Source organism: Carassius auratus, chromosome 29 (genome assembly GCF_003368295.1).
Source record: "Carassius auratus strain Wakin chromosome 29, ASM336829v1, whole genome shotgun sequence".
NCBI lineage: Eukaryota > Metazoa > Chordata > Actinopteri > Cypriniformes > Cyprinidae > Carassius > Carassius auratus.
This window is the reverse complement of record NC_039271.1, coordinates 19,973,185-19,996,872: the sequence shown is the minus strand read 5'-3', so window position 1 is coordinate 19,996,872 and position 23,688 is coordinate 19,973,185. Positions and strand designations below refer to the sequence as shown.

The window sequence follows — 23,688 nt, the reverse complement described above, 5'->3', positions numbered from 1 at the left end:
TGGTGTATGCTGGGACTGAACTCTCTCTCTCATTTGCTGCAAGCCCCCAGATATAAAAAAAAAAACGGCGGACCCCCAACCACCAAAGCCTGTGGGCCCTGCTCCTGTGAGAGCTCTCTGACGGCTGCCACAACGCCAGGGCCAGACCCTCAATCTGCTGAAGGTGAACCAAAAACTGATATGAGCTCTCAATGATACGTGTCTGGTATTTGCTATAATAGCAGCAACATTTACAAATGTTTACAGAACAAGTGGGAACCCAGTGTGCCTGTAGCTTTCTCTATTTCAGTTTTATCACGTAATAGAAAGTCTAAGGCCATCTCAAGCCGAAGGGCAAACTCATCTAATCTGCGGCCTATTATGCATCAAACTAAGATTGATGTAAAGACACAAAGCACAGCCATCAAGTTAACATCTTTAACCCCTTTGCGTGCAAACATCGCTGACGGCCCCAGTTTATTATTGTTTCACTTTCACAGCAAGTTAAACATCACTGTCTTACTTCATCTGGACAAACTGTGCATCAACTGAAAGTGTAAAGACTCTAGCTTCGATATTTGACCAATATTTTGATAAAACATTGTTGCAGTGACAGATATTTAGTGATTTATGTCAGGAGTGCAAAATAATAAATCCGTATTATGCCACATTTTGAATAGAAATTCCCAACTCACTCATATTCAGTCATGTCAGCAGCGGTTTATTTGTGTTCACATAGACTCACTGAACAGCGTCAATAAGGATTTATAGACCAAAGATGCATATCTGCGGAGATATATGGATATATTTACTGATGTTTACTTCATATTTCTTCAGACAGAATCGTCATTTCTATTCATATTCCACGGATTTACGCGATCTGATGATAAACAGCCTCTCCCAGCGATCTGTGTTTGCGTGCAGTGGTCACAGCTCGTGCGGTGTGTGACTCAGACTCTGATTGGGCCTTTCCAGTGTCAATCTGAGAGTGTCATATCTGGACACCGCCCCATCGTGTCACATGCTTCCTGCACACTTCCTGGTAGTTATCTGGCCAAAACAACACTGAAACACCTCTGTACACACAAAATATCCAAATAATAAACCCGCGATTACGATAGTAAAGCTTGGTATGATAATTTCTTGAGATCTGGGGCGTTTTTATAAAAAAAATCGAAAATGTACATCGGAAATGCTAACTTGTGCACCGATGAAAAAGGCTACAAATAACATATTTTTACAACAGTAAACGACCAAATTCCACCCCTGATCGCTAAAGGAAGTTATTATAAACACTCGATCGGGGTTTAAAGTGAGTTTTGAGTAAAAGTGTACTAATAATTTCATAAATTGTCTGATGTAGCTTGATGCTAACGTTAGCACCAATGCTACTAATAGCAGGTGCTTTTCTTCTTCATAATGCATTTTTGTCTCAATAATTCACGTAAGGTCGTAAGAAAATGTTTTGTTGTATTTTTATAGTAAGACTTTTCATAAATAAGGGCTAAATGCAAAGAGAGACTGAAGTGAGATCGCTGCTTTGTTGCTTTGTAAAGCCTGAAAAACCATAATCAAGGCTAATAAAGGTGGAATAAAAACAAAGGAATAATAATAAAAGAATAATGCGGATAATGTGTCATACCTGGCGGAGGTGTGAAAGACTCACTTGGTGAGAACAATACAATCATGAATGGGGAGTCTTTCAAAGCCAACACACACACAAAATACACAGAAGAGTTTACATGTGAGATCTTACTGAGATGACAAGGGCCATAAATCAATCTGATTAGCCTTCTCTAAAAACACACATGACATCGCCTTAGAAAATATTTAATAAAATTCACAGTTTTACAGATTAGATTAAGAAATTTTTAAAGAAGTTTTGGAAGACTTGTGGCCTTAGCTACACTGTGTTTTCAAACTCATTTCCTACATCAACATTTTTTTAAATACATTTAAAACATATGTTTTTAATATTTTTATTTTTGTTTTTATGTTTGAGCTTATATATCTCTATTATCATAACAGTCTGAGTGATTCTGATTCCTGAACAGTAAACTTTAAAGTGTCAGCTTTGTGAACAAATGTTGATTATGTATCTAGTCAGAAAGAATCATGAGCAGAAACCTTTTTATTTTGGGTATGTAATTTTGGTCTCCATGCCAAAAAAGGGGGGTTACTATTTAGGGGTTAAACATTCATTCATTAAAAAAGAAATAATTTCTAATCAATGGCTTTATAACCACAAACAATCTGGATTTTATGTTTCTAAACGAAACATGGCTTGAAGACAGCTGCAATGCAACAATCCTCAATGAAGCAGCCCCTCCTAACTTTACTTACATGAGTGTCTGCAGGACTGTTAGGAGAGGTGGAGGTGTAGCTGCTCTATTTAAAGATGTCTCTCAATGCTAGCAAGTGTCATTTGGTCAGTACTTGTCTTTTGAATATCTATGGATTGTGCTGAAAGGTGCTCCATGCATTCTGTTTATTATTGTAGCCCCCTTAACACTTTACGCTGAACCTGATAAGGGCCTGAGTTCAAGATTACAATTGATCCTTTGTCTAGCTATTTCTGAGGGAAATTATATTATGAAATGAAAGGTATTATGACATTAATTAGGTCTGTGCAAAAAATTTAATGCGATTTTCATGCGCATCTCATCAGTAAAGATGCTCCTGTAATTAGAATTAATGCGATTTTCATGCGCATCTCATCAGTAAAGATGCTCCTGTAAATAGAAGTATATCTCCAGCACATGCGTTCAGATCAGGGTTGCCAGGTTTTCACAACACACTTGCCAAAACTAGTTCAAAACTAGCCCAATTGTGTTTCCAGGATAAAAATTGCTTCCCGGGGTTAAAATATAATATATTTGGCAGGGTTGCCTTGGTAAAATTTGCATTTTAGTGGCTAAATATCACGTTATTGGTATTGGGGTTACAAGAACCGCGGACATGAAAAACAATCGCAGACTTGGCAACATTGGTTCAGGTGGAGCGGCAGTTACTACACAGAGCCGTAGTCTACCGACAACTAACACAAAATCTTTTTAAAAATCGACAAAGAATCGCCTGCGATTTTAACATCGATTTTGTGTAGATTGTAAGTGAATTACGGCTCTGTGTAGTGAATGCCAACCAGTGTTGCCAAGTCTGAGGTTGTTTTTTCATGTCAGCTGGTCAAACCGACCCCAATACAAATAACGTGATATTTAGCCCCTTAAATGCGAAATTTCCCAAGGCAACCCTATCAAAAAACTTATATTTAACCCCGGGAAGCAATTTTTATCGGTGAACCTCCTGGAAACGTTTTCGACTTGTACATTACATGTCACGCCCTGACGTCAAATGTCGTTACGGGATCTTTACGGGTTTTGTGTGTGACAGCACGCACATATCCCGGGTAATCACTGGCAGTGTGAATGTGTAAAATCTAGCAACCCGGGAACAATTGCCGGAACACTTTACCCATGTATTTGCAGGAATGGCAATGTGAAAGGGGCTTCTGATTACTTCTGTATTTTCTTTGATATTTTGATCTCTGCTACAACTGAATCTAGATCTGTCTCTGTCAGAAGGAGATGCATTAATGAGAACACAAGTGTGCTGTTTATGGAGGCTATATCTTTAACACCAAGCATTTCTGCAGACTCTCCTTGATTCCTTTAACTCAAAAGTTAAGAATGTTATTGATGATATTGCTCCAATAATAGTCAGAAAACAAACAGACAGAAATCAGTTTGGAGAAGATCAACAACAGTTCAGACTATGAAAAGACAATGCAGAAAAACCGAGCGGATGTTGCGGAAGACAAAGCTTGAAATTCACTATAGCATCTATAAAGACAGCATTTATGCTTTTAATGTGAAACTAGCCACAGCTAGACAAAAGCTCTTCTCAAACCTAATAAACAATAACTTAACACTCCAAGTGAAATGCTCTCAGACAGCAAATGCAATGAGTTTGCTTCCTTCTTTTCTGAGAAGATCATCAATATCAGGAAGGCAATTAGCACACCCTCAAGTAATGCAGAGGTCAGACAGATTAGGCAACAATATCAAAAAGATACTATGTCTATTTTTGAAGCAATTGATAGTGGTGAACGCCTCACTTCTTTCTGGGACATTTCCAAACTCCTTAAAAACTGCTTTTGTTATGCCCCTCCTGAAAAAGAGCAATCTTGATAACACCATTTTGAGCAATTTTAGACCAATATCTAATCTTCGTTATCAATATCAGATCTCAGTGCTGCATTTGACACTGTCGATCATAACATACTACTAGAGAGACTGGAAAACTGGGTCGGGCTTTCTGGGATGGTACTGAAATGTTTCAGGTCATACTTAGAAGGGAGAGGTTATTATGTGAGTCTAGGACTAAGTCTAAGTGGACATCCATGACATGCGGAGTCCCACAAGGGTCAATTCTTGCACTGCTCTTGTTTAGCCTGTATATGCTTCCAATAAGTCAAATAATGAGAAAGAACCAAATTGCCTATCACAGCTATGCTGATGATACCCAGATCTACCTAGCCTTAATGACTACAAATGACTGCAGCCCTGTTGACTTCCTCTGCCAATGCATTGATGAAATTAATAGTTGGATGAGCCAGAACGTTCCTCAGTTAAACAAGTCATTGCATTTGGAAACAAAGATGAAGTGTTCAAGGTGAATGCATACCTTGACTCTAGGTGTCAAACAACTAAAAATCAAGTCAGGAATCTTGGTGTGATTCTGGAGACAGACCTTAGTTTCAGTAGTTATGTCAAAGCAGTAACTTATTTTAAAGGTTGTAAATAATTGCAGTAAGGTATTGGGTGTGATATTGCCTGAGTTGTCAGATTTGTTTGATATTCAGGTGATAAAGAAAGTGCAACACATTATATCTGATGCTTCTCATCCCTCTTTATGATTCATTTCAGACCCTCCCTTCATGATCTTTGTACAGGGTCCATTTAGCCAAGACTAATAGGTTCAAATTTTAGTTTGTTCCATATGCGATTAAGGTGTTTGATTTAAATAGGAAGAGGTAGAAAAATGTATACATTTTTATATTTTCCCAATGTGCTATTAATGTTGTGTATGTGTTTGTCTTGTATGTGGTGTTATCATGCTGCAGAACAAATTTCCCCATGGGGGACAATAAAGTTTTTACTATTAAAATTACAGTTTAATGGATTATCTTCATCTGTCCTGTTCTAGTTCAGTTTATCAGAACAGATCAAAAGTAGAGCCCAGCTGTGTGTCTATGAAGAGTGACGCATCTATGATTGAGCCAATGAAATTTAACAGTGGAGATTTACAACCTAAACTCAGGTGAAGCATCTGTATAAATATATGATTATAGCATGGTATTTTATATTGTCATATAATCACAATTCAGATCACTATTTTTGTATGAACACAGTGTATTAACTAATAATTAAATCATATTTAAAGTGATTTTTTTTTATAATGATAAACTAATAGTTTTGTTATATCCAGTTATTAAATGGATTATCTTTAATCTGCTCTGTTTTAGTTCAGTTCATCAGAACAGATCAGAAGTATGGCCCAGATCTGTGTCTATGAAGAGTGACGCATCTATGATTGAGCCAATGAAATTTAACAGTGGAGATTCACAACCTAAACTCAGGTGAAGCATCTGTATAAATATATGATTATAGCATGGTATTTTATATTGACATATTATCACAATTCATTTCACTATTTTTGGATAATGATGTCACAGTTATGTACTTCTGTTCTTAGTGATTTTCAGTATTTGGTCATGTTCCTTTTCTTGTTTTGTAAATTAATTACCCCTACACCTGTTTCTCTTTCCCACTGATTACATTCCCAATATTTAAAAATCTGTGTTATCCATTTTTGCTTTGTCTGCTATTGATGTTAGATTATTAGGGGCCAAGCACCGAAGGTTACCTATTGTAATCGTCTGCGTTATTATTATTCTTCTTCCGCCGCACGTCTATGGCAGCCCATAGAACCAATTGCGGAAAAGTTGTATAATTTGGCACACTGATAGAGGACAGTCCCAACATTAACTGTAGCAAATTTGAAGTCTCTAACTCCTACTCTCTAGCGCCACCACTTGTCCAAACTTTCAATGTTTGTATGCTAATAACTTTTGATCCGTAAGCCAGAAAATGGACATTCTTTTTTCCTCTGAATCCGTGGCTCATGGCAAGTCGAATGAAACCTAAATTCAAAAATCACAAGGTTTAATTTTTTAGCTATTTTGGATTGTTCGAAAAACTTACTTTTTCGAACTCGTCCTAGACGGTTAGTCCGATTTTCACGAAAATTGGCTCAGACCATCTTCAGATAATGCTGGCTAAAAGTTATGTAATTCAAGTTGATTCGTCTAACCGTTCTCGAATGACACGTGAAAAAATATGACGAAAAGCACGCAAAAATACACGTGAGGCTATATCTCGGCAACGGTTTGGCGTATTGAGACCAAACTTGGTGTGTGTTATAATTAGCATGACCTGAGACTACCTGCAGTGTTTCGACACAGCGCCACCTAGTGGTCAGGAGATATGAAAAATGCATATTTTCACTTATAACTTCTGAATGGTTTGGCCAAAAATTTGTTGACACACAACTTGTCTCTTTAGATTCAGTGAATCATGTCGAGTCGAATGATATCAAATTTTCCGGTGTCGGCCATTTAAGTCGTCTGCCATTTTGAATTATGTTTCAAAATGCTGTATTTTTTGAACGCAGCATCGTATCGTTTCGCAAATAATTACAAAAATATTCGGCTCCATGCCCTGAAGGTACTCAAAAAGTTTGGTGGCAGTGCCTCCTTGTGGTCAATAGTTATAATTAAATATCACATAAATGCTAATAACTTTTGAATAAATTAGACTATTAAAATTAAAATAGTCTCCATACACTCTTTGGGTCATGCCGAGAGCATTGATACCAATTATGCGAAAATTTGACATACTTCCTGTCCGCCATTTTGATTAATGTTGAAAACCTACTTTTTCGAACTCCTCCTAGTCCATTTGTACGATTTTCACCAAATATAACGTGGATCATCATCAGACCATGCTGACAAAAAGTTATGGATTTCGTATCGATACACGAAACGGTTCTCATTTAGCGCATCAACGAATTTGCTGGAAGGGTGCCAAAATGCATTTGAGGCTGTCTCTCTGCAACGCTTTGACATATTTGCACCAAACTTTGTACGTGTCATCGACACCTCACTCTGACCATGCCACATAAATTTGGTAATAGCGCCACCTATTGGTCAAGAGTAATAAACCATTAATTACCCATGAATAATTACACATAAAAATGCTAATAACTGTTTAATGCATTAGCCTATTTCAACGAAACTGGTCTCAAAATATTCCCTGGCTTATGCCGAAAATATAGATACCAAATATGTCAGGTTAAGCTGAACTTCCTGTCCGCCATTTTGATTTATGTTGAAAACATACTTTTTTGAACTCCTCATCAGCCATTAGTCCAATTTTCACCAAAATTTAATCAGATGATCTTCAGACTATGCTGACTCAAAGTTATGGATTTTGAGTCGATAGACAAAACCGTTTTCGCATACCACATCGACGAATTTGAGGCACAATGAGAAAATGACACTTGAGGCTGTATCCCTGGAATTCTTTGGCATATTGACACCAAACTTTGTGTGTGTCATTTAAAAGTCACACAGAGTACACCAAATTGATTTTATAACAGTGCCACCTATTGGTTAAGCTTGATAAGCCAAGTAATCATGTTACTAGAGGTGATATTATGATTTTTTTTAGCCATTTCAATTACAATAATTTCTGTTATTGCTCATTAATGTATTTGGTGTGATTCTTCATGCGATGCTTAGCTCCTATATTTGCTGTTGGAGTGCTTGGCCCCGTAATTGCTGCTTGCAGCTATATTTTGTATTTGTGTTTGGATGTGCCCTTTTTTCTCCTGTGGTTCATTAAAAAACTATTTTGATATCTCCTTTGTCATGCGTTTGCCTTATATACCAACACGTGTGACAAAATGGCAGATCTAAAAAGTGAGTCACTCTGTGTTTTTTATTACACCAGCGTGAGCAGGCAGTGTAAGGCACACTTACAAGCGAACGGTCCCAAAGAGGATTTTGCCGCTTTCGTGGAGTGGGTGCTAGAGAATAACAGATCACCGTTTCACCATCTGCCCCACTGAGGACGATATCTCCAGCCCCAATCCCGAACCAGAGACCAGCAAGCCGTCATCCCACTGCGCGGAAGTCCTGTCTGAGCTCACTGCAGATGGAGAGCCTGAGCCTGCCGCCACTGAGCTGATCATCGCCATGGAGCCTGAGCCTTCAGCATTGTCTGACCAAGTGCATGAGCTGGCAGCATTGTCCGTCCATTGGTTCTGCCCACTCCTGATTCTCCTGTGCCTCTGCTGGTTCCACCCAGCCCTGGATCTCCTGCATCTGGTGGCCTGGTGGTTAGAGAGTTTGACTCCTAACCCTAGGGTTGTGGGTTCGAGTCTTGGGCTGGCAATATCACTGAACCCCCAACTGCTCCCCGGGCACGGCAGCATAAATGGCTGCCCACGGCTCCAGGTGTGTGTCCATGGTTTGTGTGTGTTCACTGCTGTGTGTGTGCACTTTGGATGGGTTAAATGCAGAGCACAAATTCTGAGTATGGGTCATTAAACTTGGCTGTATGTCATGTCATTGGTTCCACCCAGCCCAAGTCCTTTTGTGTTCTCTCCCAGCCTCCCTAGCCCACCTCCTCTTAAACCAGCCAGTTCCTTAACCATATCTCCACTGGTGCCTGTCAGTCCCTCAGCTCACCCTTAGTCAGTGCCATCTGCGCTCTTTTATCTGCCTCGGGACTTCCAGTCTCCAGCTCCGCCTTGGAGTGAGGATCTCCTGTATCCACCTCCAGCCTCAGAGCCCTGGACTCTACCTCGGTCCGTTGACCCATCGGCTCTGCCTTGGCACTTAGCTCCCTCATCTCCACTGTGGCCTTTCACCCCACCAGCTCCACCGGGCTCCCTCATCCCTCTAGCTCCACCTTGGTCAGTCATCAACCATCTGCTGCCTCGGGACTCCACTCCTCTTGTTTCACCTCATTACTCCATTCCTCTGTCTCTGTCAGGCTCCTCCTTCCCTCCAGCTCCACCTACAATCCTCAGCTCCTCTGGCTCGGCAGCGGTCTTCCGGAGCATCGCCTCCACCTTGGTTGCCTGTGCCTTCTTCACCAACTTGGCCCTACTGGATCCTCAGTGTCACCCAATATTCTCCATCTGTTCAGCTCCATCCTGGGCTCCTTATCGATCAGTGCAGTCTCCATCAGTTGGCCCTCTGGTGTGGTCTGCTCTTACTCCACCATGGCTCCTCCTGCCATTGACTCCACCGTTGGCCACCATTCTGGCTGGCCTCTGGAGATCCATCTGGCTCCTCCTGCTCTGGGCTCCTCCCTCCATCCACTCCAACCTGGAACTATGGTCAATGCTCCCTCTCCATTGCCTGCCCTACGCCCGCCTCCAGAACCCCCACCCTCCCTCCTCTGGACTATTTCTGTCGGGGGAGGGACACACCATTCTGGGAGGGGGCAAACTGTCACAGTTATGGACTTCTGTTTTCACAATTTCAATTCAGTCCACTATTTTTGTATGGACACAGTGTATGAAATGATTATAAAATATGATTTAAATTTATTTTGACAATGATAAACTAATAGTTTTGTTATATGCAGTAATTTAATGGATTATCTTTAATCTGCTCTGTTTTAGTTCAGTTCATCAGAGGAGATCAGAAGTATGGCCCAGCTGTGTGTTTATGAAGAGTGACGCATCTATGATTGAGCCAATGAAGTTTAACAGTGGAGATTTACAACCTAAACTCAGGTGAAGCATCTGTATAAATATATGATTATAGCATGGTATCTTATACTATCATATATTATCGCAGTTCAGTTTACTATTTTTGTTTTGTAACACAGTGTATGAAATGATTATAAAATCTTATTTAAAATGAATTTGATAATAAACAAGTAGTTTTGTTTTATCCAATAATTTAATGTATTATATTTAATCTGCTGTGTTTTAGTTCAGTTCAGTTCAAAAATAGCGTAGGAAACGCATGATATGTAGCGGCAGATTTATGTGATCCAAGCTGCCCAAAATATGAGAATTCTTTAATTTTATGCTCTAAGCTAATGCATTAGCATTATGGCTTGGCCTGTCAGTGGCTTTAACAGATGATGCGTGTGTGTCCTCAGCGCAAAAACTTTCAGTTTACGGCATATCCTTATGTATTAATGTAACTAATTACCGCGAGGATTCCCATTTTTGCACATAGTCCCATCCTGACAGTCTGTGTTGAGTTTTAAACTTTACTGAATGAGTGTCGGTCACGGCGGGCACATCAACCATGTGGAAAACAGACTAATAATAATCATTGCGAAAACATTCACTATGCTGAACAATATCTGTTTTTGAAAGTTAAATTTAGTGCCTGAATATAAATATCAGGCACTTCATATCCATCTTTTTACAATTACAATATGTGACTGTGGTCAAAGGGAAAGTGTTTTCCTGTAGAACTTTACTCTTATCTATTGGTTACCACTGAGTTTGTGATTTTTAAAAATTTTTAATCATATTTATTAGATTTACTCATTCTCATTTTTTCCAAAAGAAATCAAAAGAATTTCTACGTAAGGTTAGCAAACCAGGGAGATTTTACATTTATTTTAAATGACGTGAACAAAGTTGATTCAACATGATTTTAGCATACATACCTGACGTAGATGGGGCAACAACCAGAGACGAGCTAGCTAGGCAGTCGATACACATAATGCACTTTTGAAAGATGCTTTGACAGATTCCTTATGTTTGCGCCCTTACATTTAAATATTGTTTTGCACTTATGACAACGAGGGTTGTCAGCATTAACTCTAGTGAAGTATAACCACACTGGAACATTTTGCTCTCTTCGCCATCGTCACTCTTTGTATTAAGCGGGAGTTTTCGTACTGCTATGCGTGTACCGCGCTCGTTCTTGTTGTGTGAGTGTGTGTGTTTGTGTGTATGTGTGACTTACAGACAGCCTCCGTGGCGCGCATGTGAGTTCTTGCAGATCTCACAGAAAAAAAGTCTTAATAATATCGCAAATTAGAAATGTTTGGTGAGATAAAATGTGCACCATAACATTAAGCAAAACTCTTCGCCATCGTCACTCTTTATTATTAAGCAGGAGTTTACGTACAGTTAATGCATGTGCGTGCGCTCGTTGTGGTGTGTGTGTGTGACTGACAGACAGCCTCCACGGCGCGCATGAGAGTTCACGCAGATCTCACGGACAAACGTCTTTATATGATCGCACATTAGATATGTTTGGCGAGATTAAATGTGCACGACAAATCATTTCAAATTTGTTTCTTGAACATGACAATTAGTTCACTGTACTAAAATGGCCTCCACAGTCACCAGATCTCAACCCAATAGAGCATCTTTGGGATGTGGTGGAACCTGTTGAGATTTTTCAGCTAACCAATTATTCCTCTAATAAACAAAGCTTTTATACCACACTTGTCATAATCAGAGCTTATTTTGTAAATAAATAAATTCAAAACAAATAGACTCAAAACAGCATTTGAAAGGTGCTGTGACCAAAACAGACAATACATTTTCCCAGAGCATTCAGTGATGTCACTAAACGGTGACGCCAAGCATCGTTCACTATCTATCATATGTCTATCATAATCTTTAAAAAAAAGAACCTGGCTATGTGTTCTGTACTAGACTAACTGAGACTTTTCATAGCACTTGTATACTCTTGTTGGTCTAATTGCTTCTATTGTTCTCATTTGTAAGTCGCTTTGGATAAAAGCATCTGCTAAATGATTAAATGTAAATGTAAATGTTCAGAAGTTTCTGCATGGACCTAACTAGCTTAGGGCACAGGTTTTCAAGCCCTGGGACAAAATTGGGTGCTTTTAAGGAAAATGAATAGCCTATATAATGGGCCTAACAAAAATAACAATTTGTTTGCAATAAGACAAAATTATTGTCTTTCGTTGTCTTCTTTCTGTTGGTTTGCTTTATTTTACAAGAGCAAAAATCTTCTATTTTTATTGTTAGTGTGCACAAATTAAAGTTAATACTTTTGTGGATTATATCTTACTCCAAAATTTTTCTTTCTTTTTTTTTATGTGTCAGCTGTTTCGATCGCACTGGCACCTGCCGTTCATGTATTCTAGCAATTCAAACTTACATTGCAGTTCATTATCAAAATTAAATACATTCAACCAAACATATAAAAGGTTACACTGGGCAGTTTAAATTTGGATTTGGATCACATAAGAGAGATTGGTGTTAACTCTTTAATAACAAAAGATAGACATGAGTAATTAACAACTATTAATGAGTACCATAAATTAAATGGGAATAAAGTTCATAAGATGTATAAAATGCAAGATATTATTTGGGGTGTTGCAATGTCAGAGCTACATTATCTGGAAAGCCTATTATGCATCAAACAAATACATAAAAGATTTGCTTTAAAATGTGATCAGCTATATAATATCAAATGTAAATGAGAATAATCGTATACTGATAATATCTAACAATGCCAAGGTCTCTGGAAGAGGTTTGGATAAGTGTGATCCAGTGAGCAGTCCGGCAGCAGTGACTTCATCCGCTGGTTGTGCTGGTATCATTGCAGGGGAAAAGAGCAGGAATCTGTTTTTACAGCCTTGAACATGGGACTCAGACTCAGTACAAGGGGTGTCTTTTGGGAAGGTACATTTATCTCTTTTCGATGGGGAGGAGATTGCAATCTGATGGCATTGGACAGTTTGCTTATGTTAGTCCACCAAGATCCAAGTGCTCTACACTACATATGGATACTGTGAGAACATGCCTGTTTGTACCCACTTGTCCATAATTACTACATATTTACCATATATATTCACATTAGTAAGCACAGTAAATTATCTAATTTGTTACCATGTATGGGCACTACCTGTAAGTGACTGCTCTTACCCACACTTGTCTGTATGTACAAATTAATTACCATGCATGTACGACTTTTAAGTACAGCCAGTCTTATTTGTTACCATTTACATACACTTCAGCTAAGTACCTTGTTACCACTCATTTGCCTGTAGGTAAAATATATTTCCCATATATGTACCAGGGAAATACAAGTACTGTAAAACTCAATGCTACCACTATATTTATGCAGCTCTGCAAGTGACACCTGCTGGCAGAGAAGGAATTAGATTTTTCAGTAAAAACCCATCTATAAACCCGACACTGTACAAATTGTGAGTAAAAAAAGGAAGGGAATAATTTACAAATATCATAAACTTGTATTCCTGTAGCTCAAGTGGCAGTGCGCTATGAAGCGCAAGGTTGGGGGTTTGATTCCCCGGGAACACATGACCAAAAATTTGTAGCCCGAATGCACTGTAAGTCGCTTTGGATAAAAGAGTCTGCTAAATGCATACTTATACAAACTTAGATTTTATTAAAAATAAATGCAGGTTGCATGAGTGTGTGTGCATGGGCAGTTTACACATCTGGAAAGGCACCATCAATTCTGAAAGGTATATCCCAGTTCTAGAACAACATATGCTCCCATCCAGACGTTGTCTCTTTCAGGGAATAGCTTCCATTTTCCAACATGACAATGCTAGTGCGACCTCCTGTGGGGGCTGCTCCGGGAGTATGGGGTACGGGGCCGTCTGTTAAGGGCTGTCAGGTCCCTGTATGACTGGAGCAGGAGCTTGGTTCACATTGTCGGCTGTAAGTCAGACTTGTTCCTAGTGCATGTTGGACTCCAGCAGGGCTGCCCTTTATCACCTGTCCTGTTCATTACTTTTATGGACAAGATTTCTAGTCATAGCCAGGGGACGGAGGGTGTCCGGTTTGGGACCACAGGATTTCATCTCTGCTTTTTGCAGATGATGTTGTAATTTTGGCTTCATCGGGCCAGGACCTTCAGAATGCACTGGGATGTTTGCATTCGAGTGTGAAGCGGCTGGGATGAGAATCAGCACCTCAAAGTCCAAGGCCATGGTTCTCAGCTGGAAAAGGGTGGCATGTCCTCTTCAGGTTGGTGAAGAGCTCCTGCCTCAAGTGGAGGAGTTCAAGTATCTTGGGGTCTTGTTCACAAGTTAGGGAAGGATGGAGCAGGAGATTGACAGGCAGATAGGTGCAGCTTCTGCAGTGATGTGGTCGATGTACATGTCTGTCATGGTAAAGAAGGAGCTGAGATGCAAGGGGAAGATCTCCATTTTCCGGGCAATCTACGTTCCTACTCTCACCTATGGTCATGAGCTGTGGGTCATGGCCGAAAAGACAAGAACCCGGATACAGGCAGCCTAAATGAGCTTTCTCTGCAGGGTGGAGGAGCTCAGAGTAGAGCCGCTGCTCTTCCACATCGAGAGGAGCCAGCTGAGGTTGATCTGTTCTGTTCTGGATGCCTCCTGCATGCCTTCCTGGGAAAATTGTTAAACAAAAAAAAATTTATATGTGAAGTGCTGTTCTTAAAATCTAATTATAGACCTTTAAAAACCATTTTAAGCAGAATTATGTACAATTATTTAAACTAGTGGTGGACCGTTATTGCCGTTAACGTGCTGCGTTAACGGAAGACTCTTATCGGGCGGGAAAAAAATATCGCCGTTAATCTATTCTCAAAGTTGGGTTGGGAACTGGGTCTATAATAAGCAAGCTATGATGACTTTCACCTTGATATTTTATATAACTGACTGGCTGAGGCCAGCCCAACGGACAGCGACACTGAACTGAGCTCTCTTCTGCGAAGTTCTCCTTAAAGTCCCTCCTGCACCGGAACGAACAAATACAAATCGCAGTTTGAAACAAACAACAAGATGTGAAAAAGCCCGATTCAGTGCTCGCGGTGTTCTGGTGTTCAGGGCTCACGCAGAGAAGGCTTCTCGAGACGCTAAAAATAAGCATTTTCAAGTGTTTAGATCAATACACTTGACCATCGAATTTGCTTATTTTTGCTCTAGTGCCAACAAATACATACGAAATATGTCAAAATAACCAACCTGAAAATTATGTTGGAAAAACTGTCAGTTACTTCTTAAGTGAACAGTTGAGGGGAAAAAATGGGATGTGTATTATATTGGATGCGTTCATCGTCTCTTAAAGTGACCGCGCCTAATTTAGCTACTGGCTGCTGTAATGTTAATCCAAGACAATGAAAATGAAAATCACTCACTGCTCTTGACTACTTTGTAGTTTTAACAGTCAAACCAAAAATTATTCAGACACCAGATATATTTTTTGATATATATATATAGCAAAACTGTAATAATGTGAGAAATGTTGAAGGTGTCTGCATAAATGTAGGTTTCATTGTATATTTCATTTTTACATTGAAGACTATCCAGTGCTTTTTTACATTTAATTATTTAGTTTCTGTACCTTGACTCCTACAAACTTGAAAAAACCTTAAACTTTGTGTAAATAGCACAAATAAATAAAAATAAACGAACATACAAATTAGACAACTTCAAACAGGGCCCACTGGTACAACCTTCGCCGGGTCCCCACTTGTGTAATGTGGAATTAGTTTACAGCTTTTTCAAGCAGTTTGTGATGCATTTTGGAAACAGGAGATGTACATTTCTAATGCACCATCTAGCTTGATAAACCCCTTCTCAAAGACTTACTGTTTGTCAATTTTATTTGGGTAACACACATATTCTGAATGCCGTCGGCACAATTCGAATGAGCCATTTTAATCTAGATTAATCTAGATTAATTTAAAGATAACAGTGAGATTAATCTAGGTTAAAAAAATTAATCTATGCCCACCTCTAATTTAAACCTGTATCCTGTTTTCTGGGTAACATTGAGAATATCACTATATATTGTTGAAACACCTCCCCCACGACCAGTTTGATGGTGCTCATGTTTATAATAGTAGTTTGGTGTAATTGGTATACTTACCCCGGATTTGTTTCTCATCACTGTCAAAGTTGCTCATCCCTAGCATGGACTTTACGGTTTAATCTCTCTCTGTTTTAGATCACTTAATCAGAAGAGATCAGAAGCAGAGTCCAGCTGTGTGTCTATGAAGAGTGATGTGTTTATGATTGATCCAATAAAGTTTAACAGTGGAAATTCACAACTTGGTCTCAGGTATAGCATTTCTGTAAGAAATATGATCTGGGCCCGTATTCAAAAAACTTTATCTTAGGGAAACTCTTATCTAAGAGTTTTTACTAAATCGCAGTAAAGGTTTTTAGCTAGGAGTTTTCTCTTAAAACCTATTCACAAAGCTCCTGAGACAAACTTGTTGTAAGGAATTGAGAGAAGTCTTAAACTCTTAAGAGGGCGTGACCCAGATGGGAGTGAGCTTTAGTGGGGTGGTGTAACGGAGACCAGCGTGGAGGTGCTGGACAGGTAAACTTCACTCCCCTGATCTCAAGAGACGTACTAGTGACTGACACTAGAGGCTGCAAAAAAAAAAAAAAAATGCTGTTTCTTCTGAGGGAGATTGCCAGTAACTGCCATTTTAGTTTGTGGCTTGATCTTAGCAATTTGTTTTCTTCACTGCTACTAACCTTTCACAGGTTTAGGAGCTAGTTTTAGAGCTAAAATGCTGAAATACTCTTAGAGCCCAAATTTAGGAGTCATAAATTTAGGATTTCCGCGCCCATTATTTTTTATATTTTCTCTTAAATCGATGAGTTGTGAGCCACTTAAAATGTTTTGTGAATATGAGCCATGAACATATTAAACAGCATATATACAACATTTTGCTGATTAACACATGTCGATGTAATATGTCATTTTTATTTTACAGGCATGAAATCTTCAACACATTTAGATCAAATCTGTTAAAGAAGTTTGCGTGTCTGTATGAGGGAACAGCAATGCAGGGAAACCCAACACTGCTGAATGAGATCTACACAGAGCTCTACATCACAGAGAGTGAGAGTGGAGAGATCAGTAATGAACATGAGCTGAGACAGATTGAGACACAATCCAGGAGAGCAGCAACAGAGGACACAGCCATCAAATGCAGTGACATCTTTAGACCTTTACCTGGACAAGACAAAGCCATCAGAACTGTGCTGACAAAGGGAGTTGCTGGCATTGGGAAAACAGTCTCTGTGCAGAAGTTCATCCTGGACTGGGCTGAAGGGAAAGAGAATCAGGACGTCCAGCTCATATTTCCACTTCCTTTCAGAGAAATCAACTTGATGAACAAAACACTCAGTCTTTCAGATCTTCTTCATGTGTTTTTCCCTGAAACTAAAGAAATGGAAATATCCAGTGATGAATATAAAGTGCTGTTCATCTTTGATGGTCTGGATGAGTGTCGTCTGTCTCTGGACTTTAAGAGTAAAGTGAAACTGTGTAAAATATCTGAATCAGCCTCAGTGGACGAGCTGCTGATGAACCTCATTGTGGGGAATCTGCTTCCCTCTGCTCTCATCTGGATCACCTCCAGACCAGCAGCAGCTGATCTCATCCCCTCTGAGTGTGTCCATCGAGTGACAGAGGTACGAGGCTTCAATCAGCCACAGAAGGAGGAATACTTCAGGAAGAGAATCAGTGATCAGAGTCTGGCCGACAGGATCATCTCACACCTGAAGTCATCAAGGAGCCTCTACATCATGTGCCACATCCCAGTGTTCTGCTGGATCTCAGCCGCTGTTCTGGAGAAGATGTTGAGTCCAACAGAGAGTGGAGAGATTCCCAAGACTCTCACTCAGATGTACACACACTTCCTGATCCTTCAGACCAACATTAAACATGAGAAGGACTATGAGAAGAATGTGTCAAGTAACGACATGATCCTCAAACTGGGGAAACTGGCTTTCCAGCAGCTTGTGAAAGGAAACCTGATCTTCTACGAGGAAGATCTGAGAGAGTGTGGCATTGATGTGACAGAAGCAGCAGTGTACTCAGGATTGTGCACTCAGATCTTCAGAGAGGAATTAGGCTTGTATCAGAGGAAAGTCTTCTGCTTTGTTCATCTGAGCCTTCAGGAACATCTAGCGGCTCTGTATGTGCACCTATCCTTTACAATGAAGAAAATCAATGTGTTTGACCAAACCAAACAAAGTTTGTTGTCTAAATTCTTAAACTGGATGAAGTCATTATCCGAGTTGCATCAGAGAGCTGTGGATGAGGCTTTACAGAGTAAGAACGGACATCTGGATCTTTTCCTGCGTTTTCTTCTGGGTCTTTCGGTGGAGTCCAATCAGACTCTCTTACAAAAACTACTGAAACAGACAGGAAGCTGCTCATACAACAAGGAGAAAACACTTGAGTACATCAAACAGAAGATCGGAGAGAATTGCATTCCAGAGAAATCCATCAATCTGTTTCACTGTCTGAATGAACTGGGTGACGATTCACTGATGCAGGAGATCCAAGATTATCTGAAATCTGGAAAAATAAGAAAAGCCCAACTCTCCACTTCACAGTGGTCAGCTCTGGTTTATGTGTTGCTGACATCAGAGCAGAAGATGGATGTGTTTGATGTGAAAAAGTTTAGTGGAACAAAACATATAGCAGATGAAGTTCTTCAGAATCTGTTACCTGTGGTTAAAGAATCCACATCCGTTCAGTAAGTAACACTGAAAACAATCACTCCACTGTCAAAGCATGACCACATTTATGATTCTAGCATATGCTTTCTTACCAAAGTAACACAATGGTTAAAATCTCAGAGAACCACACTTCTGGCCTTGAACAGGAGAAGTGTGTGAGATATTCTTACTAAAGCATCTGAGGTGGTTTTTGTGTGTCTGTGTGAGAGCTGATGATTGTAGAGCTCAGTGTGGAAGATAAAGGATTGAGTGTGAGGGAAGTCAAAACTAACAGCTTATAGATCTGAACTCTTTGTCCTATGTTTAAATTAATGTTTTACTGTCTGAATGAATATTTTCTTTTTTTTTTCATATTATTAAATTAGTTTATTCTTTAATAACTTTATATAACAGACAATGGACAGTGAAAGACTGACCCAGATTTACCCAAAGAGCTAAATTTCATCTGCTATCCCTGAGCAGGATGTAATCAAAACACATTATGTAGCAAAAACACCAAAGTATTACCATATGTTATGTTCCCCTTTTTAATTTAGGGGCCGGGAAGAAGAAACTGAGGGTTTGTGAAAGTACCTTACCTAGCATTAAAATAAATTAAGCAAGACAAACATTTCCCTTAATCCCTCTCTTGTCAAACACATAGATTTTTAGATTAAAGGGCATCCTCCTCCCTACAATTGGTCTCACAATAAAAATAGGTGACAATAGACTCATTTTTTACCATATTTCAAATGTAGCTTAAACTGTTGTAGGTAGGTAGGACACTGTCTAATATCATTTGGTAAATTATTCCAATTAATAAAATCTAACAGAAAAAATGAATGACCAAAATCAGGGACTCTAAACCGTGCTGCACAATCACCTCTCAATGAAGCTCTTGTTTGTCTTATATTTTCTGTACATGAAGAAACAAATTCTTTCAGGGGTGAAGGTACAAGGAAATTCCAAATCTTCTTTATTAAGAGTGTGCAAAAATTAGAATAAACACTTTTGTGGATTGTATCATACACCAAAAAGGATTTTATGTCTCACAAATCATGCATCACACAATGTAGGCAGCACAATCTTAACAACCTGCACATTTTGCCTATGTCTACTAATACACTACTTTCTTTTTCTATTGGTCTCCTTTAAATAAAGCCGATTTTATCACTTCTATTATTAGTTATTCTAAGCTTAATCTCATGGCCCTGACAAGAGACTTGGATCAAACCAGAAGACAGTGCTATGCCTGCAGCACTCTCCAATAATTTAATTTAACTGGAAGAGATGGAGGTACTGGTCTGCTTATCTCAAATGATTGAAAATGTAATCCTTTAACATCTTTGGGTATCAAAAGTTCCTTTGAATCCCATTCAGTTACTGTTATAAACCCTCTTAAAATACATTTTGTAGTTGTCTATCAACCCCAAGGACCACTAGGTAACTTTTTGGATGAATTAGATGTGCTGCTCTCAACCTTTCCTGAGGATGGTACTACCCTAGTTATGCTTGGAGATTTCAACATCCATCTAGATATACCTCTGTCTTCTGATTTCCACCCTATGCTTGCTTCTTTAGATCTCAACCGAGTATCAATTACTGCTACCCACAAATCAGACAATACACGACACTGCTCTACTGATCATGTATAGGTTACTCCACTGCACACCTCGGATCACTTCCTCCTCCCTCTTAACCTCAACATGGTCCCTGGCACATCACTCACCCCTCCACATGTCATATTTTGAAGTAACCTACACTCACTCTACCCTCCCGGCTATCTGCAATGTTTTTTATCTTCACTTCTTTCCCCTTAACTGTTTGCATCTTTGGATAACAACAACATTACACACTAACTAAAGTTTAAAACATGGGATCACGAAGAAGGGGACCTTTAACACATCCCTCCACACTGGTCTTTTCCCTCATCATTTAGACGGGCTTGTATAACTCCACTACTTAAGAAACCCACTCTCAACCCATCTCTTTTAGTGAACTACAGACCAGTTTCCCTTCTTCTTTCATTGCAAAAACACCTTAACGAGCTGTGTTCAAGTCTCTGCATTTCTCACAAAGAACAAGATCCTTGACCGCAACCAGTCTGGCTTCAGAAGTGGACATTCAACTGAGACCGCCTTGCTCTAAATTGTTAAAGCTCTAAGACTGGCAAGAGCAGAATCCAAATCTTCAATACTTATCCTGCTTGATCTATCCGTTGCTTTAGACATGGTTAAACACCGGATTCTCCTGTCAACCCTACTGGCAAAGGGCATCTCAGGAACCACACTCCAGTGATTTTAGTCTTACCTGTCAGATAGGTCCTTTTAAAGTAACTTGGAGAGGTGAGGTGTCCAAGTCACAACATCTAACTACTGCCCGCCTCAGGGCTCAGTTCTTGGACCACATCTCTTCTCTGTCTACATGACATCATAAGGTTCTGCCATTCAGAAACATGGCATTTCATACCACTGCTATTCTGATGACACTCAACTCTAGCTCTCATTCCATCCTGATGATCCGATGGTAGCTATTCGTATCTCAGCTTGTCTAACTGACATTTCTTCCTGGATGATGGACCATCACCTTCCACTCAAACTTGCCAAGACAGAATTGCTTGTGATTCCAGCAAACCCATCGTTTCATCACAATTTCAACATCAAGTTGGGCACATCAATCATAACTCCTTCAAAAAAAAAAAAATTGGAGTAATGATTGATGATCAGCTGACTTCGCAGACCACATTGCTAAAACTGTCCTGCAGATTTGCGTAATTAAACATCAGGAAGATCAGGCCCTTTCTTTTGGAAAATGCTGCACAACTCCTTGTTCAAGCTCTTGTTCTGTCCAGGCTGGACTATTGCAATGCTTTCTTGGCAGGTCTTCCAGGTCTAATTTTTAATGAGCCGATAAGAATACACGTCACACTTCTGTTTATTAATTTGCACTGGCTACCAGTAGCTGTTTGCAAATAAATTCAAGGTATTGATGTTTGCCTACAAAACCACCACTGGCTCTGCACCTATTTACCTAAATACATTACTTCAGACTTACGTGTCCTCTAGAAGCTTGCTTTCTCCAAGTAAACGTTGCTTGATTGTACCATCCCAAAAAAGCACAAAGTCACTTTTATGGACTTTTAAATTAAATGTTCCCTCCTGGTGGAATGACCTGCGCAACTCAATCCAAGCAGCTTAGTCCTTAGCCATCTTCAAGAATTGGCTTAAAACTCATTTCTTCCATTTTTATTTGACCCTCTTATTTGAACTTTAGCACTCACTATTCTAATTTTATTCATAAAAAATACATTAAAAAATCTTTCTACCTTTCTAATCTTTTTGCATTCTATTTTCTTTTCATTTATTATACTATTATTTAAAAAAGGACCTCTAACACTAGCTTTCTCCATTCTTTTTCTATTCTATCGGTTTTCTTTTTATTTATAATATTATTTAAAATCTCTCGTGTATTGCGTTTAAGCTAACTGAGACTTGTTATAGCACTTATATATCATTGCTCTTTTGTTGTTTTGATTGCTTATATTGTCCTCATTTCTAAGACATTTTGGGTAAAAGCGTCTGCTAAATGACTAAATGTATTGAATGAAACTAATCTCAGCTGTTCAATGGCACTGATGCCTCAAGCGCACACATCCCACATATTCCAACAATTAAAACTTACATCGCAGTCTGTTCATTATCAAAATAAAATAGTCAACCAAACATATAAAAGTTTACACACATTTTGCAGCATTAGCGTTAATGATTAATTGATTAATTGAATGTTAATTTAAACTAAAAAACAATCATATCTGTTGAGTTTCTTTTCAAATAGATTTAAAATATATTTATATAAAGCAGAGCTATTCAGTTAAAGTTCCAAGAGGTCTGTGGCCTCATTTATAACTATAATTATTTGTGTATTTTTCCATTTCCAATCTGTAAGAATGCGAGGAAGAGAGCTCAGTCTAATGTTTGCGAATATACAGTAGAGGCAGCTTTTGTGCGTGCACTTTGTGTGTGTGTGTGTATGTGTACGCGTGCAGCACAGAAAACAGTTATTTTTTGTCTTCTTGCAGATTAACCTTTTGAAATCCTAATAAATGTACGGGATTCGAAGCAGAATCAAAATGTAAATTTATTACAAGTTATTTGATTCCTGACCTTACACATCTGATCTGATTTCTGAATATCCCAACCCTCCTACTAAATTATTACATTCTTGCAAACAAAAAAACCTACATGATGATCTGGGCACCAGGAATGCTTTGTTAAAAAATTATAAAATATACAAAGAGTTAAAATAGTCATCAGAGACAAAATACAGTGGCTTCTGATAATATTTTTATCAAAAGAAAGGAAGAAATCATCAATTGAGGCCAATTTGATATGAACATATGATGATCAGATCAGATGTTTTATCAAACCACAGAAGGTGGCCAACCAAAATCTGTCTAACTTTGTTTGCCAATTACAGAAAATCCTGAGATTGCTAGAAATGCAGTATTTACAATGAATTACGATGCGAATAAGTGATGATGTGCTGATGGCCCCTTATACAGATTGTAATAACACAAATGTGCCAAAGGAAAAAATCCACTCTTTCTATTCATATAGACGCGTTCACTTTGATAGCCGTGATCATAAAGTAATAACGAGCTGATTTGGGCTGATTTGCACTCAAACAGATGGTAATCATGCAGATACATTCACATTGAAAATAAAACACACACTCACATATATAAAATTTTTTGAAAAATAAAGCAAACAAAGAAAAAGGCGATCGTTATAAGTTCCGCATCCATCAGCTGAAAGGTGCATCAGAGCGCGCCACAAGGGAGTGCCAAATTCAAATAAATGTATCTTTCGCCTATTTTTCATTCATTAATTTTTTCGGTGGATAACCTCATTCTGTTTGGGACACTGTATGCTGCAAAACCATGCCATTTTTTTACTACCAAGACGCAGTTTCCGACCGTGAGTTATTCCATAACGGACGCAAACAGTTCTGTCGCTGAAGAACTGAAACGTAAACAAAGGAATTATGATCCATATTACAACGTTATTGCTTCGTTGGACTAAACGTGCTTCATGAGATGTCGTTCAGTGCCCCCTTACCTTCCTAACTGAACCGGAATTTACAGCTGTGGATGTGT

General features: G+C 39.0%; 1 protein-coding gene across 10 annotated transcripts in view; it reads left to right on the top strand.

Moving 5' to 3' along the window:
• LOC113048323 (NACHT, LRR and PYD domains-containing protein 12-like) overlaps window positions 1-23,688 on the top strand; it is a 116,476-nt gene that overhangs the window by 54,529 nt on the left and 38,259 nt on the right. For 8 of the 10 annotated variants that reach the window (XM_026210089.1, XM_026210082.1, XM_026210083.1 and 5 more), the window contains 5 exons: window positions 5,185-5,298; window positions 5,504-5,617; window positions 9,736-9,849; window positions 16,015-16,128; window positions 16,796-18,571. In XM_026210089.1, coding sequence (XP_026065874.1) covers window positions 5,185-5,298; window positions 5,504-5,617; window positions 9,736-9,849; window positions 16,015-16,128; window positions 16,796-18,571 — 2,232 coding nt within the window. The remainder of the gene's footprint in view (window positions 1-5,184; window positions 5,299-5,503; window positions 5,618-9,735; window positions 9,850-16,014; window positions 16,129-16,795; window positions 18,572-23,688) is intronic. The other 2 variants (XM_026210081.1, XM_026210088.1) reach the window with 2 other exon arrangements.